The sequence below is a fragment of the Syngnathus scovelli genome, chromosome 15, assembly GCF_024217435.2.
Source record: "Syngnathus scovelli strain Florida chromosome 15, RoL_Ssco_1.2, whole genome shotgun sequence".
Taxonomy (NCBI): Eukaryota; Metazoa; Chordata; class Actinopteri; order Syngnathiformes; family Syngnathidae; genus Syngnathus; species Syngnathus scovelli.
This window is the reverse complement of record NC_090861.1, coordinates 8,540,216-8,558,404: the sequence shown is the minus strand read 5'-3', so window position 1 is coordinate 8,558,404 and position 18,189 is coordinate 8,540,216. Positions and strand designations below refer to the sequence as shown.

The window sequence follows — 18,189 nt, the reverse complement described above, 5'->3', positions numbered from 1 at the left end:
TGGAAACATTTTCTGAACCCAAACAAATGAGTACTTGTACGGTTCTGGGAAGTTAGCCAGCATGTTGAATTTGGCATGATGATAAATATAGTTGAAGGATGAGTTTGTTGTTGAATAAGATAAGTTGTGTCTAACATTTAGCATTTTAATGGGGCAATTTTAAAAAAATAATAAAAGCACAATTTAGTATATTGAAGAATTCCTAAACAGGTTAAGCAATCATCTCTTTATGAGCCAACTCACTGTTGATGAGCTAATGCCATAAATATTTGTGTTGCGGCTAAATGCACTTTGATTGTCCCCTGAATCATTTAATTAAGAGATGCCTAAAGCCAGCAGTTTGCCAGGAAAAAGCAATTAACTGAAACTGCTGAATATAATGGATTTATTGCACACGCATTTCTTTTCATGAGCCTTTGCTAGACACCTTTCTACCAAGCAGTGCAATTTACTTTGAATGACCACTTTACATCTACTTGATTCCCATCGCTTGTCGTCAATCCACATCATTTCTGTTTCCATCCATTTGCATCCAGCCTGATGTAGATGCAAGTCAGCCACAGGCCACTGTTACTAAACCTGGGCAAGACACAGGAAGTGCATCATCAGCAGAAGACACCAATAGTAATCCCGCCATGGGTGGTACAGATTCTCCAGGAGAGGGTCAAACGTCCGGCGGGAAAAAGGCGATGAAGGTTGTGAGAAGAGTTGTCAGGCGTGTCGTTCCGTCAGCGACAGAAGAGCAGAATCACTTGGCTGTGTCTGAAGCTATCAAAGCTACAGCCGCACTTAAAACTAGCAAGGCATCAGAGGTAGACAAGGATGACATCTCCATGGGGCTGACGAGCCTCATGGGCAGAGGAAGAACCAAGGAACACCGGCCTCGCACCCGCAACCAAGACCGCAAAGAAGACATAAAACAGGAGCTCAAGCCGGAGGAGGATAAAGAAAAGGGAGAAGAGGAGGAGAGTGTAGCAGTAACACAGGACGCAATCAATAGCACATCACCAAATACTGTACCACCAAATTCAACCCCTGCGAGCTTCACACCTAAACCCGACCCTTTGGCCCCACCCGCCGGCTTCATTCCGGCCCCCAAGCAAAATCTCTTGACTCCTCCAGTTGGTTTTATACCCGCCAGAAAATCCAGTCCAGTTTCCCAAAAACAGAATCTTCTGGCAAGGCCCGCAGGTTTCATCCCCGTCCCAAAGACAGATCCCCTGGCACCTCCGGCAGGGTTCATCCCGAAACCTCGCCCAATAGCAATAAAGAAACCCGAGGTACAGAATGAAAGACGCGCATGTTTGCCGCTTAACCCCTGAGTGGAGCATGCTGTGTGATAACAGAGATATCACAACCCATAATATTTACAAGTTAAATCTCAGCGACCCAATCATGGGTCCCGTGCGAGTCATCTTAAAGTTCATGCCTGCATTCGTCTCTCCTCGAAACATTCATTGTGTCTGACAAAAAAGACATTTATGTAATGAAGCCTTCAAGAATTAATGTTCACTGAGTGCGCAAAGCTGTTTATGATCAGTCCAGACCTCATGAGTGGGTATAATGGTGCGCTCCTTTCCCCAGTCCAGTCAGTAAGTGGAAGCAATTAGGCACTGAGCTGTGACTCATTAGTGTCACTCTTTGCTAGTAGAGCATCGTATCTGTGCCAGGAGAATCCTCACTAAGGCAGAGCCTAGCAAGGATCATGTTTTTCAATGATATATCTGCAGACCATCTGAACATGTCTGCTTCGAGATACGTTGACTGTCCTGCTAACCACATGCACGTTTCACAATAATTGTTGCAAACTTCAATGTCCATCCATTCATCCATTATTCCTATCATGTTGTGTTGAACTGCAACGGAGACTCTTTGCCCAACTTTGGCTCCACCCCTCCAGGCTCATCCTACATGCAGTGATCAGGTGTGTTTGTGTGTTCTTCCTATTTTCCACATTTCATGGATGCATTCTGTTGCATGGACTCTGCTGGCCCTGCACTTGCAGGTTCCAGAGGTCACTCCCACTGAGGCGGATTACATGCGTGTGAAAAGGATCTTCACCATCACTAGCAACGATGTAAGATCTGTCTTCCACAGTTTGTTTGCTATGCGCCTGTCATTTTCCAAGTCTTACCATCTCTCACACTACTCTGTACGCACGAGGCCAGCAAATTACCACTGGCAGAAAGGTTTTCAATAACTGGAAATATGCATGCAAATATCTGCCCTTCAATGGACCGACCATTTGTGCGCTGTTGGAAGAGAATTGAACTGATTCAGTCAAGCGTTTCTTGTTATTCTTTGATTCTTTCTGTTATCTTGCTTTGTTGATGTTCAAAAGGAGCAGTGGTGAGCGATAAACTTTGCCCCACTGGTGTGATTGCGACGATGACATTGTTTGCTTATTTCTGCTCTCTGCTTCTCTTCGGGTCATCGGATGTCGACATCCCGCTGTTGTCGTCTTTGATGCTTGCATGGCTAGCGTGCGAGAGGACCCAAATCCTCTCAGGTACAACCTTTGTGACTGCAAGGGTTTTGTTTTGTTATTTTTGGCAGCACCCACCTGCTGTTTTTATCCCAACATAGCTGTCTCTGAGTGATGCTCAGATGACCCCCTCCCCCACATCCTTTTGATGACCAACTCTTCAAAATTCCTCTCAAAATTACTTTCACGATGCCTTGTTTTTTATGATCGTATCATGTGACTTCGAAGTTGACTTCTATCCTTCCTTTCTCCAGCCAAAGCTTTCTGAAGATCCGGTGGCTATTCTCCAAGCATCACACTTGGCAGCAAAGGTTGGACACTTTAGTGTTAGTTATAGTTGAATATTTAAATCATCCTTATGCATCTTCCCCTTCATAAAAACACAGAACCTCTTTTGATGTATGCTAATATTGTCCTTCTGTAGATCTTGCAGACCTTATTTCTTATGTAAGATACAAAAACTCCTTTCCAATCCGCGCCATCTTTTAATGAATATTTTCTGGGCTCTCATTGAAATATGGAAAGCGTTTTGAAAGTGGCTCTTTCAAGGAGGGCTGTGTAATGAACAAAGATAAAAAAACAACAAAAAACGTACTACTGACTGCTTTCTATCAAGGTTGCTTTTCAATTCAATTATTTCTAACTAAGTAGTGGTACAGTACATTCCATGTCTCTGTTTGGTTTCTAGCAGTTTTCTTCTATCTTGATTTGTTGGCTTTTTAAACAGGCAAAGAATGAAACAAACATTGACTCGGAGAGAGCCTGGTACCATACTGAAAAAGTGTGGCTTGTCCACAAGGATGGGTTTTCTGTAGGTGAGTAAAATCGGATTGTCTTTCCTTTTGCACTATTTTTACAGGATGCATATATGTATTTCTCCTAACAAGACGCACGAATGTTGTGATCATGCAGCAACTCTCCTGAAGACAGAAGCAGGGAGTTTGCCTGAGGGGAAGGTGAAAATACGCCTGGACAGTGATGGATCTTTATTAGACGTAGATGAGGATGATGTGGAGAAGGTAATCGATCATTTAATCGCCTCTGAAAGGCATCAGTCAAAGACGACGCCGGGTGAAACTTGACTTTCAATGTCAGGCGAACCCACCGTTGTTTGACCGAGTGGAGGACCTGGCCTCTCTTCAGTACTTGAATGAGTCCAGTGTTATGCATTCTCTGCGGCAACGCTATGGCGGCAACCTAGTGCACACCCATGCTGGGTCCAACATGGTGGTCATCAACCCCATTAGTGCGCCTTCCATGTATTCGGAGAAGGTGAGCTGCAGCTCGCATTCGTGGGACCTTACTTGCTTCTTCATCAGAATTTCTAAAAGTGTCATTTTCTTTTGTTCTTACAGGTGATGCAAATGTTTAAAGGCTGCAGAAGGGAAGACACCGCTCCTCATATTTACAGCATGGCTCAGTCTGCCTATCGGAAGCTTTTGACCACGCGCCAGGATCAGTCTGTAATCTTACTGGGCAAGAGCGGTAGTGGCAAGACTACAAACTGTCAACACATTATTCAGTACCTGGTCACCATTGCTGGAAGCACCAACAAAACCTTCTCCAGTAGGTTGGATAGAAGCCAGGCGATCAATTAACAATGCCACGCAGTTTTTAACTTGAACACTCTGTTTTGTCAGCAGCGGAGAAGTGGCAGGCGGTGTACACGGTTTTAGAGGCATTTGGCAATGCGGCCACCTGCATGAATGAGAATGCCAGCCGTTTTTCTCATATCGTTTCCTTGGATTTTGACCAGTCAGGCCTGGTGACCTCTGCCTCAATTCAGGTATTTCTTTTATTTATGTTTTTATTTTATGCGAGTGTGATTCCCCTCCACCGCCCCTCTTTTGTCTTTTTATTCATACTGTGGCCTTGCAGACCATGCTCCTGGAAAAGATGAGGGTGACAAGAAGACCTGAGGGCGAGTCCACTTTTCACGTGTTTTACTACCTAATGGCCGGAGCTGACAGCTCCCTTAGGTATGGATCACTACCAATTGAAAGCACAGTCCAACATAGTGTTTTATGTTGATATACACTCAGTGGACACATCTTTAGGAACACCTGCACAACCTAATGACATCCAGTACAAGAGTTGCATGGATTTTGAAAGCTGTACGCAGCCATCTCTAACTTGAAACATGATGAAACATCTTTGCAAAGCTTTTATTGGATCTCCTATGCCGTCGTTCCAAATGCTGCGGCATTTAAGTGTTGCATTGGTTTGAGAAAAGCTAACATCTTTGTCATTGTGTATCTTTTCATTAGAACGGAGCTCCATCTCAACCACTTTGCTGAAACTAATGCGTTTGGGATCATGCCTCAGACGAAGGTAGACTACTTACTGGAGAATTGTTTTTTTCTCAGACTTTGGGGTTTATATGAAGCATCCTTCTTGAACTATTTTTCCAATACATTGTCTTGATTATAAATGGAAAATTTAATTTTGACTTGCTCAAGGTTGCCTACAGATGAGCAACTTTGAAACATCATGCCATATTTGCTTATCTCATTCTTTTATTTTGAAACTTCATAACCCAAATAAACATGCTCACAAGCTGTCAGAACAAGTGACCCTTGAAATTAAACGACAACACCCGCTAGCTCTTAACTAAACCTAAACACAGATTCCTTTCACTCATTTGCAATGTGCTGTCCACCAGGTGGAGGAGAAGCAGCGGGCATCCCAACAGTTTTCCAAGCTGCAAGCCGCCATGAAGGTTCTGGGGATCAGCGCTGATGAGCAAAGAGCGTTGTGGCTAGTCCTAGGGGCTATCTACCACCTGGGAGCTGCAGGGGCTACTAAAGGTACATATTCTCAAAACACTTTTTATGCACACACTTTGAGCACTAAACCCAATCCAAAAATATATTTTTATGAAGATACCGTATTTTCCGGACTATAAGAGTATAAGTCGCACCAGCCATAAAATGCCCCAAAAAGTGAAAAAGCCATATATAAGTCGATCCGGAGTATAAGTCGCATTTTGGGGGGCAATTTATTCGACAAAATCCCACACCAAAAACAGTCAGGAAATAGCAACAACAGGCTAAACAATAGCAACAACAGGCTAAACGATAGGTATGCTAATGTGACAAATACAAACAAAGAGCTGAGAACGGGCCTGACGTAACATATAGAGTGATTAAGCACAACTATTACATGAATAACATGTTTATAAAACCATCGGTGTCACTCCAATTCATTAAATAGCAACAACAGGCTAAACAATAGGTATGCTAACGTGACAAACACAAACAAAGAGCTGAGAACGGGCCAAATAATAATAAATAATAATAATAAATATAAGAGGAGCAAAAATAGAGCAAGTGTACATGCAGCAGACAGTGGACTTGGATATGGTGCTTTAAAGTGTTAATTGCTTTATTTGATGTTTTCTCTATTTATTATGTTTTGAATATGTTCAAGATAAAGATATAAAAATCATGTGAAGTGATCAACTATACTAAAAATAACATGGGAAGTGGTCAACTATACTTGTAAGTAAGTGATGTCTTAATGATCAAGTAAAAATTTGTGAAAAAAAACATATATAAGTCGCTCCTGAGTATAAGTCGCCCCCCCACCCAAACTATGAAAAAAAGCGCGACTTATAGTCCGGAAATTACGGTAATTGCCCTCACATTTGAATCATACTAAGATGATTTTTTTTTTTTCAATTCTGAACTCTAGTGCTCTGCCTGGATTGCATAGTTTGAGTGAAATTTGGAACTTATTGATTTTCTAGCCCGAAACATGTATTCCACTGAATCTTAATGAATGACATTAATAACCACTACATGCTATATCATTAACCTCCGCCCCCTAAAAAAAAAACAAACAGAAGAGGCAGAATGTTAAGTCTTGACTTTGGTCTCATCTTGTAATACAAATGAAACTTGGGAGAAGCAGTCTATTTCACCCTGACGTTTGGTCTCTATTTCTCAAGATATATTTTATGATGAAACCCAGGGCAAGACAGATGTTTTTTCCGTATTAATAAAATAAAAGAAATTCTCATTGGAAGCCAGGAGATGCATTAAAGTTGTTGTTTTTGTTGTGGGGTTGAATCAAAGTTTGAAGATTATGTTTATTTAAGTCTCTTTTTAAATATTGTGCTTGGTAGAAAAAAATCCACAAGCCTCTTGTAATATGTTTCATGGGTTATCTAATCCTTCTTCAGAAAGGACCACTGTTCCTGGAGAAACCTTTTATAGATAAGAAAATGTTTGTATTTTAGTTTTCTGTTCCATTGTAAAAGGGGAACTTATTCAAATGGACTTTATCCCTAAAGGAAATGTATATTTTGTAGATAAACATGAAGAATGTGTCTTGTGTAGTTGATGTGCATCTGAAATTTAGCGTTGCACCACAAGGGGGCAGCAATAATCTCTAATCCGCTAAAACTATTCCAATGAGTAAAAGGCACGATAATGCATAATCAATACTGCTGTGCTTAAAAATCATATTTAATTATTCTGCCAAATGAAATTCCCACACCTTGCTAGTTAAAAAAATGAAAACAATTATTGTAGAAAGCACTTCTCAAAGCAACTATGGAATATTCAAGATTTACAGCTATGTGATGTCTGTGCAACCCTCCTGCTTATTACTGACCCCGCAGGGGATCTGTCAGCTGGATAAAATCTACTAGCACCGCCACTACTGCTCTCTCTGTGTGAATTCTCCCAGTGCCTCTCTTAAGTCTTAGAAGATAAATTCACGGTCCATTAAAAGTGATGTTTGGACAAATATCAGCACCACTTCTCGAGTCTTGGAGTTCAAGTAAACTTGTTATGATTGCTATATTTTCTTTTTATGTGTAAATGTGTACTGCCACCCTTAGTCAAGGTCGATCATTATGTAAACAGTTGTCTGTAGGTGACATGTTTACATTGGAGATGTATGTTTTTGTATTCATGGATGCTTTTAGCGTACTTTATTGCATGCGCCCCACAGCTGCCTCAGCCTCCTTCTGACCAGGGACATTATCCAGAGTGTCAGAGATGGAATTAGCACAAATACAAGGCCAGCCATGTGCAAATGTGTGGTTGGCAGAAGAGCTAATGAAGGTTTTCATGCATGCTTCTCAGCTGGCAGGAAACAATTTGTGCGTCACGAGTGGGCCCAGAAGGCAGCCTACCTGCTGGGCTGTACCCTGGAGGAGCTCTCCTCCTCCATCTTTAAGCAACAGGCCAAGGGCACCCTGCCCAGAGCCGGCAGCATCCGCCAAACTTTGGACGAAAACGGCACAGCGGACGCAGGTACCCCCGCCATGCAGCTTCTTTGTCGCCAGCACCCCCCTTCCCCTTCTCCTCCCACTTCCCCCTTCGACACAAGCCCACACATTTTTCCTTCACCTGAGGAAAACTGCAAGGAAATCTTATCTTTGTAATGAATACCGCAGCTTAACAATGGGTATTGACGGATAAGTAGACACTCTTGCGTGAGGACAAGCAATTTTGGCTCCTCTCTTCATTCATTGTCCTTGAAATCATAATTGTCACACATTGATTTTTTTTGCATACTCTGACCACCATGGCACTTGGAAGGACACTTGAATACAGGGCAGGTCAGAATTGACCTCAGTTTCACTCTTCTGTAACAACCCCCCCCCCTCCCCCCTTTAGTATGTCTTGGATCCATTAGCACACTTGCAAAAAAATCCCTTGGGTACCATAAAACGCACCATTTTATGAGATAGTGAAGTCAATTAGAATAACTTTACATCAGTTGGCAATTGCTAATTTGCACCAACATGAACACACACTCTCGGATTTGCCTGATTCAAAAGCACCCGAGGCCTAAACGACACAGTCTCACTGAGATAATTTCAGAAACAATTTCAAATCTTGATGCCATTGGCTGTAATGTACTCAAATATGATGCTATAAAACAACCGTTTTCATGCAAATGTCATAGCATCCACAGTATTGTGCAAAATGTTTTACTTCTCATTATTCATTAGATCATATTTTTTCCCCTGTTCTATTATATTCCTGACTGCTTTTTACATCAGGATGGAAGACTTCAGCTATGGAGTGTTTAGAGGCCATGGCCACTGGGCTGTACTCTGAACTCTTCACAATCCTCATTTGTTTAATCAACCGGTTAGTATTCCTTTTTCTAGTCATGAAGCAGAACTATATTGAAAGGAAAAAAAAAAAAAGATATGACGCCTTCGACTACACTATTATGCAATGCAAATGACTTGCATACCATGTATTTTATTTAAATCAGCAGCTTTTTGAAGAAGGGCAGAGAACCAGGGTTTGGGATTTTATTCATGACTGTATTTAAAGACTTTAGCTAAGCTTCGATTTTAGAACTAGGATGAAGTTTAGGAAAGGCTTGCATAGAGTGGAAAGATCTAAAGGTTAACGCTTGGTGGTGAATGTTATCAATAAATAATTGTCTAATGTACGTATTGTTTTCTCTTCTTACTTCAGGGCCTTGAAATGCGGCCAGCTTCCCTTGTGTTCTCTCCTGATTGTGGACACGCCGGGCTTTCAAAACCCCAGGCTGGTAAAGCATGAGCGTGGCGCAACGTTTGATGACCTCTCCCATAACTACACTCAAGAGCGCCTGCAGACGCTCTTCTACCAGCGTACCTTCGTGCAGGAGCTGGAAAGATACAAGGAGGTGGGAGCATGTGAAGTCTATACTACACTCCATCTTCATCTTCCACACTTTTCCTCTTTGTCTGCTCGTTCCCTCACGTCAGCCTCGGTGTGACGTGCTTTCACACATCACGTTCTCTATCTGTCCCACCTGTCACTAGATGTGACAAGACAAAGTGGTTCGTGCCTTATACTTTCTCATTAGCGATGCTAGGCTTCACCTCTTCTGCAGAGATCAAAGTATAGACACTCAACACAAGCCTTGGGGAGACACGCCCACCTGCAGCACTGTAGTGTATGTGTGTGAGAGAACTATTCTTTTTTTTTTCTTTTTTTTTTTTTTTGCTGGCCCTCTTTGCATTATTTAAAGTGCTTTGCCATTGTTTCATGCACATCTAAGATAGTTGCACCAGAGCACAATACCGAATGAACTCACTTTGACTTTACCCGTAAAAGAAGATATCGACCAAAAAGACGAAAATGTTGAACAGTCCAAAATGAAAGAATAAATCAAATTTCCACTGTCAAAATTGAGTCGCGTCTATTGCGAGTTATGCTTGTAAGCAGCAGCAGCAACAACAACCAAGCTGCTACTGCACCACGGTCAACAAAACCATTGTCAACATGCTTTGAAAAGGAAAATTGGGTGATACTGTGTAGAGACAGACATGACAATTGTCGCTGAAGAAAAATGTTATATTCTGCTGAAGGATTTTGAAAAATAGTCTCGGAAATTGCCAAGCAATGTCCTTGTGGTCAAGTCAAGCAAAGCCTGAGTCTTTCAGTTTTTTTCCTCATACAGTGTAACAACAAATTTCTTTTTTTTTTTTTCTTTTCATTTTGTGGGCACAGCCGTGATGTAATATGATCTCATATGCAACGTTACAGTGGAATAAAAGCTTATTTTAGATGCAAGCTACTGCAGAGAAGGGTTATTGAAAACATCCATCATGACCATCTCTCCCTGACCTTTCATGTTGATGAGAATTCAGCTTTGGCCTTTGACTTTGCGATCTTCCAATACTGTGACAATCAATTTATCTTCCCACTGCATGTACACTGTAATATTTAATTTCAAAATAGTCTCGATGACACCGAAGAGTATTTACAGTTTCCCCCACTCATGTACGAAAGGTTTTTACTATTTGAACACTTTGCCATCCTCATCTCCTGCCTGGCTGACAAATCGGTGGATCAAAATCAAATACTGTTTTTCATGTTGCATAATTCTCCTTTGTCAGTCAGTATTTCAGACTATAAGGAGCCGTGAAACTGACGCAGATAACTGGGTCAGACTTTCTTTTAAACCGCTCTCTGTATCAATAATTGCAGTGACAGGCAGGTTTAAAAGTGATGCAAGCACACAATGGAGTTTGTGCTTGAAGAATTAAAAGCCGTGGCATAGTGCAGCTCAGCTGGCTGGATTGTCTTTGTATTTCCCCTGCATCTTGCATCTCCACAGTAGAGAAGAAAATCATTTAGGCTACATCACACACACGGTCGAGTTGAACACTGGCATCTGTCATCCGCACAGCGCACTATTAGCCCCGCAAACATTTTCCCCCACATTTCCAGTACTGCCTGTGAGCTGCTTGTGTGGCTCTTTTTTGTTGTCGCTCTAGACGGGGTAATTTATCATTACTCGACTCCACATGATCCTTGAAATGTTAGCATCTGCGATGGAAATTACTCTCTTAGCAGTTGATGTTTTAGAAAATGCTAAACTAGCTATTATGACTACTACCGCTACTATGACTACTACTTAATATTTGGAATCATTCCATTTGGATCAAATGTGGTGGAGTTGGGATCTTGAATCAATTTGATGTCTGGGACTGACACCATTTGAGAAGTGGATGTCAACCAGACCTGTATCTTTTTGAATTTTTGACATCCATTCAGATATTAATAATAATAATAATAATAATAATAACTAATACCAATAATTAATGCGCTACTGCAGAATTGGATGAGTTATTTTTTTTCTTCTTTGCTACAGTGTGTTCTGTTGAATGCTTGTGAATGCGAAAAATTCATCATGAATTTTTCCGGGCAACTGAGGCTATAACAATAACAGTAACAATCTTCATCCGCTCTAACTGTGGTACCAGAGAATGCAATTAAATTAAGCAATAATTGATACTAGCGAGAACATTCCATTCCGTATGCGTTTACCTCTTTATATCTTAATTACATTTTGATTATCATCAGGCTTCTCTAAAAATTGAATGAAAGGCCCAGACAATTTGTTTTTAATTGATTGAACAACAAGAAGTCCTTATAATTAATGCCTACTAACAGTACATGTCTGCTCTGGTGAGCTCTTGTCCAATGTTCTGGTGTGTGGAAATGTGGCGTAAAAGTTACCAGAAACATAAATATGATGGCAATTTGGATGGTTTTTTGTTTATTTTATTTTATTTTTTACCTTATTTCAAATCAGTCTTGGTGTTTTGTATACAAGGCAAAATCTGCCCGGCACTGAACTATTTCCTTTCCATTTTGCGTCTCTTCCATCAGGAGAACATTGAGATTGCCCTCGACGACACAGAACCTAACACGTCTTTTTCTGTAGCCGTGGTGGACCAAGCGTCAAGCCAAGCACTTGTAAGTTTATTTCTTCAACCTTCTCACCTCTTAAAATCACCAATCAGACTTTTGGTAATCTTTCAAGGTCCGTCATCTTTTGGTATTCCATTGGCGCTGCTTTAATTCAGACCTAAATCTCATCTCTAGACGTCAGAAGTTTTCTTTATGTAGCCTTCAACTACTGAATGAGTTGTTTGGCAGAAGGTTTAAAGAAAAGGAAGGTAGGAGCAGGAGAGAGAAAAATAAGGTTAGAACGTTGACTTCAAAAGACGAAGAATCAATGTTTGGCCTTTGCAGCGTGCGATCTGCACCATGGAAACAGAAATTGTGAGAATTTAGAGTCGTGGATCATGTTGCTATTCTTCCAATGTGTTTTGATTTGAGTGCTTTACTCTTTAATTCATCCTCACTGTAATGGGATTGTGATCAGAGGCAGTGGACACCTTAGGAAAAACATTCCTCTCCATTCCTATTTCGAGTCACTTGGCGCTTTGTTGTTCAAACGTCGAGTCGGGAGGGGCCTCAGTCCCCCTCTCCAGTTCAACCTATTTTATCAGCGTTCAATGAAAGCCCCATCTTTGTCACCTGTCTCCTCCAGACTGATACTTTGTGTTGCAGTCAGTGTAGCGTGCAACGCTGATAAGGATGTCACTTTTTGATAGGCGCTGAAACCGATTTTGGTTTGGTGGGTTTGGTTTCTTCCAGGAAGCATTTCAAGGCTGCAGACACTTTACTGCAGCAGCGTGGAGATCATTATCTCTATAGCTCATTTTCATCCATATAACAAAAGTGACTAAAGCAGCCGTTTTGTTTTCTTCTGCAAAGATGTATTTGCGTTGTTTATCTCTCTGACTGTCAGCAACAAATGCAAAAACAAAAACCCTGCCAGTCCAATTTAGAGGAACATTTACGTATTTAGAGGGACATTTATTTATTTATCACTGCAACATTAACATTTAGTGAATATTTTGACAGCGCTGAGGAGCAAAAGCACATTCGGCTTCTAGATTCAGTTACACAAGAATAACTATGGTGGGAATGTTTAGAAAGAATGTGTAAATATGACAATTTGATATCATAATATGCAGAAGAATGCATGATTTATTAGGACGTCTGCCTTTTTGCCATTTTGTAGTCATCATTTGGGAATGTGAGCCTTTGAATTGTTTTATCATTGTCAAATGAGTCCAGAAAAATTAAGCATTGCAGTTGAGAATTTGTTTGTGTGCGCCGTCCAATTGAACAGGTGCGCAGCGGCCGAACAGATGAGGCCCGCGGGCTCTTGTGGCTGATGGAGGAGGAGGCTCCACAGCCCGGGGCATCGGAGGAAAACCTGCTGGCTCGCCTTTTTAGCTACTACGGCCCTGCTGAAGGCGAGATCAAAGGTGAGTGGAGCACCCGTCAAAATGACAGCTTTCCATTGGATACAAATGCCTGCACATCAAACTCATTATCGCCCTGGGATGCACCTCGGGACCCGTCAGCCATTTTAGAGAACGACAACAAAGAAACATTTGTGTAAAGTGAACGAATTTCATAAATATTCAGTTAAATACGTCCTCGTAAATGCAGATGATTTGTTTTTGGATGCAGATCCAAGATTAAATTTAATTTTGTTCTTGTGCGGTTTGTCAAGGATGTTATGCTTCTTGCCTTGCTCTGTTATAAAATTTTATCGACAGCATGATCCCAGCATTAATAGACCCAACAAAATTCCATCAAACAGATTGACCGGGCACAAAAGTCCTTGCTGCGTTATTGTTGTTCGACCATAGTTGCCATGGTTACAGCCCTTGCAGAGTGCTCTCCCAGGAGCACTCAAAGCAACTGAAGGCGTGAAGTGTGATTTTACCCGTCAAACACAACCTCTGAAATCATCTAATTTATGCCCTTTTTAAGAAGACACATTTCAACATTTTGTCCTGACTTGATCAGTTCGTTTTTTGACATGCAACCATAGTGCTATTATTTGTTAGATCGCTTGATGGGTTTTATAGTTATGTTCACAGTGCCCACACGTAATGAGATTTATACAAGATTTTTTTTATTAATCTTGTTTTTCATTAATTGCTGCATCAGTATTTGTATATTTCGTAACTTTATTCAAAGCTGGTGAATTAGCTTTTTTTTGCCTTGGCAAAACCTGCAGGCAAGCTAGAGACACATTTTCTTCAAGTCCCACGGGAGGCTGTTTATTTTTATCACCTATCCTTATGTGCAGTACAATAGAACAATGGAATCTTACACTGCTTCTTACATCAATACCAGGTCACACTTTCCTTCTGAAGAGTGAAAAAGATAATCACTTCCTGCTGGGCCACAGTCACGGGACCGACTGGGTAGAATATGATGCCCGGGGGTGGCTAAACTACGCCAAGCAAAATCCTGCCTCAATCAACGCTACGAGCCTCCTGCAGGATTCCCAGAAGTAAGCGTCAGCCATCTTTTGTCATGTATTTGAATCATAAAACATCGGGCTGACGCAATGCCCGTTTCGTAGGAAGATCATCAGCTCTTTGTTCATGAGCCGAGCAGGCAGCGCCACGGTTCTGTCAGGTTCTATCGCGGGTCTTGAGGGTGTTTCCCAGCTGTCTTTGCGACGGGTTTCGAGCATCAGGAAGACCTCAGCTTCGGGAGTGGCTGCTATCAAGAGAAAGTCTGTGTGCATACAAATAAAGCTTCAAGTGGTGAGCATGTGGCAACAATGGAGAATGTGTTGCTTTTTGGCAATCTATACAACAATCAGCGCATAAACCTCACAATGTAGGAGCATAGTCGGGCCACTGATTATCATCATATAAATTTGAGAATAGAATGTTGCCTAGTAAAGTCCCAAACTGTGCTTTGTCCCAGGATGCTCTGCTGGACATGGTGCGCAGGTCCAGAATTCATTTTGTACATTGCATATTGCCCAAGGCGGATGCTCTTAAGGCTCTGAGTGGAGCCTTCTTCAAAGGGGTTGAAAGTGAGGCCCAAGGGGAGGGTGCAGATTCGGCTTTAATGGAGCTGGATGTACCCTTGCTCCGTGCTCAGCTGCGCGGATCCAAGCTCCTTGACGCTCTCCGCATCCATAGACAAGGTGAGATGTATTTTTTTTACGTCCCTCTCTTCACCCTACAAATATATTCCCAAATATCTTTTTTATCGGTTATCTTTCCAACAAACGTTATTGTCGATTGACCTTCACAGGTTACCCCGACCACATGGTGTTCTCCGAGTTCCGCCGACGTTTTGATGTGCTGGCACCGCACCTCACCAAGAAGCACGGGCGGAATTACATCGTGAAGGACGAGCAGAGAGTGAGTCAATCAGCGAGAGAGCGCTGCCACTGGCCAAACAGTTAAGATTAATGTTGTGAGAGGGGAGCTTCATTACATCTGCCCCCGATTTGTCAGCAGCCGTCTGACGGAGAAGTAAGCCTTCATCCATCAAGAGCTGTTGTCATGATCTAATCAACTTGACCACATTTGTATTGCGCCTGCTAAAGAGGCAAGTCGGAAAAGGACCTGAGAAAGACCCTCACTGAATTCACACTAGGGTCTGTCTGTTGATGTTAACAGCCAAACATTTATATTAAAAGGAAAAGAAACTGGTAATGTTCACCACCTCACCCCTACCTGATGTTTTTCTTCTTCCTGTTATTCAACCTCAAGTTTAAAAGCTTTATCGTAGACGTGTGGCTTCGTGGATTCAAATCCAAAATAGAAATCCATGGCTGCCAGAACAAATTTCTTTACTCCTTATGAGAGACTTATTTCTCATCAAAGATGAGATCATGAGCAAAACAAGCAATGACGCAGCAATGATGTCACAGCATTGAGTAAACAGCCAATTAGATTTCCGATGTCATTCCTCTACTGCTCACATTATCCAAGCATTTTAATTTTTTTTTTTGTTTTTTTTTTTGCCAGTTGTAATTTTAGTTAACATGAACATTTTGAAAAACATTGCTCCACAATATTTTCTGCAAAAAACAAAAAATTGGACGAGTGGAGTTTTTTACCACAATAAAATAGATCAATCATGCAATACAATTGGATTATATGGAGACTAGCTTGCAAAAGTGGTTTTAAACATCCATCCATCCATCCATTTTCTGAACCGCTTAGTCCCCACGGGGGTCGCGGGCGTGCTGGAGCCTATCCCAGCCGTCATCGGGCAGTAGGCGGGGGACACCCTGAACTGGTTGCCAGCCAATCGCAGGGCACACAGAGACAGACAACCAATCGCACTCACACTCACACCTAGGGACAATTTGGAGTCTTCAATCGGCCTACCAAGCATGTTTTTGGAATGTGGGAGGAAACCGGAGTGCCCGGAGAAAACCCACGCGGGCCCGGGGAGAACATGCAAACTCCACACAGGGAGGGCCGGAGGTGGAATCGAACCCGCACCCTCCTAACTGTGAGGCGGACGTGCTACCCAGTGCTCCACCGAGCCGCCGGTTTTTAACATTCAACTACAAATTTCTAAGAAAATCTCAATTTGCAGAATGGAATTAAGCCCTTTAAATGAAACACGGTAAGTTGATATATTTCTGTTTTTTTCAAAATGCTCCGGTATAAGACAATTCGGTAAAAGTGCAACAAGGAGACAAAACACACCCAAGTTTGTTTTCTGGAGAATAATCAGCAAGGATGTGAAAGAATAGGGTTAAGCGAGAAAAAAGCACTTCTCTCCCCACTGTGCCAATGTTCTCGTGCTGAGTTTCTGTGGAAACTTCCAAACAAAAGCGCTTTCAGTTCTTTTGGCAACGCTCTCGTATAATCAAGTTGCCGTCCTTCTTGCTCAAGCAAATATACACAAGGTTGTTTCCTTTCTATGCAGAAATTTATCCTGTTTACTGCTTGTGTTTCTATGTGTACGTTCAATTCAGGCTGTGGAAGAGCTGCTGGAGTCTTTGGATTTGGAGAAGAGCAGTTACTACATGGGTGTGAGCCGGGTGAGTCATGAGAACAAATAAACACCTTCTAAATGATTGAATAAACCTTCCCTTTGCATTGCTGCCATTTTCACCCCCTGTAACATCTCACAAACGTACACACGTGCACACACACTCGCGCATCTGTTATTGGCTGTGTTTGGGGTGCGTGTCCTTCATTCCACCTGTCCTTCTTTGAGAACCTTTTGATGCTGGAAAGTTGCCAACCTCCGCCCTCCAAAAGCCGTGCGTCTGATCCGGCTGGCTGTCTTTATGCCGCTATTCCCTCTTCTCAGGTCATGAGTGCAAAATCGTCCGACTGGATGTCGGTCTTTGTTTTGTAGTACGGCTTGTAACAGAATTGCAGAAAACACTACTCTGCACTCTGAGGTCTAATCCTAGCAGGAGAGTGGCAATCAGCCAAGAGGGAAATCAGAGGACTTAGTAGCAGTCAAATTGGCTTTCTCAGACATCTGCAAGTCCCCATTTGCCTTCTTTCTTTCTTTCGATCGTTTGAAATCTGAATGGAAGCCACCAAATGGAAAAGAAAAACAGCAACATTAGTGTCCAACAGGGAAACTAAAGGAACATTTTTGAAAAGCGAACAGATGCTCAGCAACTTACTCGGTCACGATACGACACGTGCATCCCGATATTTCCATCAAGGTCCAAATGTGCTATATTGATTCTGCCATTTATTTATTCAAGTTGACAAGACCTTAAATTATCATGATTCAACATTGGAGAAGCATTTCAACCTTGCCTAATTTCGTTGTCATTTCCTTCTGTGTTCTTTTATCAAACCTTTCAAAACATACTCTTTTTTTTCATTTTAGCTATTCTTCAAAGCTGGAACCTTGGCCAAATTGGAAGACCAGAGGGACGAGCAAACCAAGCGTCATTTAATCCTATTCCAAGCTGCTTGTAGAGGTTATCTAGCACGACAAGCTTTTAAAAAGAGAAAGGTAAGCAAAAGGAACCACATGCTTATCAGGATCATCCTGAATGAAAATACTTGGGATGTAAAACATCTTATATTTCATTCAAATTACCATTTAAATGACAAAGCAATGCAATCAAAGATGGTGCATATTTAAAAGGGGTCAAACGTTGATAAAAGCAGGCAAACAACGTGAACTGCGGGAACCGGGAATTGCTCTTCCGACCTAATTCCAATGTCTGCTTGCTTTGCACTCGCAGTCAATCCCACCTGCTTTGCAAGCAATTAAAAAATTGACTAACTCAAACTAGCCCTCTTTAATATGACACATCCAGTCAGCTTGTCAGTGGGGATGTTTGATTGTGCTTCAGACGTGGATGGATTGAGGCAAGAATGCGACAACTCAACGAGTCGGTATTTATTTTGAATGACTCAAGGACACTGCAAATCGATAGATTCAACCAAGCGGTTTTATAAACTATTGTGCACACTGCTGGAATTGAAATGACAGACATAGAATGAGGACTGCTTTTCAAAATAGGGCAACTCAAGCAAAAGGATTAAATACCAGAGGACGACCGAGATGACAAGCTAAAGGTGGAGGTTCACGACGGAGGCCGACTCCTGGGGAATG

At 41.9% G+C, this 18,189-nt stretch overlaps 1 protein-coding gene across 7 annotated transcripts in view; it reads left to right on the top strand.

Annotated features, from left to right (window-relative positions):
- The window catches only part of LOC125981867 (unconventional myosin-XVIIIa), a 44,513-nt gene that overhangs the window by 6,302 nt on the left and 20,022 nt on the right, over positions 1 to 18,189 (top strand). For 5 of the 7 annotated variants that reach the window (XM_049741908.2, XM_049741909.2, XM_049741912.2 and 2 more), the window contains 24 exons: positions 537 to 1,280; positions 1,901 to 1,924; positions 2,006 to 2,077; positions 2,483 to 2,509; positions 2,740 to 2,796; positions 3,213 to 3,300; positions 3,398 to 3,504; positions 3,581 to 3,757; positions 3,841 to 4,051; positions 4,126 to 4,271; positions 4,364 to 4,464; positions 4,753 to 4,816; positions 5,148 to 5,292; positions 7,579 to 7,749; positions 8,505 to 8,595; positions 8,935 to 9,127; positions 11,626 to 11,712; positions 12,941 to 13,079; positions 13,963 to 14,122; positions 14,195 to 14,381; positions 14,548 to 14,773; positions 14,884 to 14,993; positions 16,571 to 16,636; positions 17,452 to 17,580. In XM_049741908.2, coding sequence (XP_049597865.1) covers positions 537 to 1,280; positions 1,901 to 1,924; positions 2,006 to 2,077; positions 2,483 to 2,509; positions 2,740 to 2,796; positions 3,213 to 3,300; positions 3,398 to 3,504; positions 3,581 to 3,757; positions 3,841 to 4,051; positions 4,126 to 4,271; positions 4,364 to 4,464; positions 4,753 to 4,816; positions 5,148 to 5,292; positions 7,579 to 7,749; positions 8,505 to 8,595; positions 8,935 to 9,127; positions 11,626 to 11,712; positions 12,941 to 13,079; positions 13,963 to 14,122; positions 14,195 to 14,381; positions 14,548 to 14,773; positions 14,884 to 14,993; positions 16,571 to 16,636; positions 17,452 to 17,580 — 3,522 coding nt within the window. The remainder of the gene's footprint in view (positions 1 to 536; positions 1,281 to 1,900; positions 1,925 to 2,005; positions 2,078 to 2,482; positions 2,510 to 2,739; positions 2,797 to 3,212; positions 3,301 to 3,397; positions 3,505 to 3,580; positions 3,758 to 3,840; positions 4,052 to 4,125; positions 4,272 to 4,363; positions 4,465 to 4,752; positions 4,817 to 5,147; positions 5,293 to 7,578; positions 7,750 to 8,504; positions 8,596 to 8,934; positions 9,128 to 11,625; positions 11,713 to 12,940; positions 13,080 to 13,962; positions 14,123 to 14,194; positions 14,382 to 14,547; positions 14,774 to 14,883; positions 14,994 to 16,570; positions 16,637 to 17,451; positions 17,581 to 18,189) is intronic. The other 2 variants (XM_049741911.2, XM_049741910.2) reach the window with 2 other exon arrangements.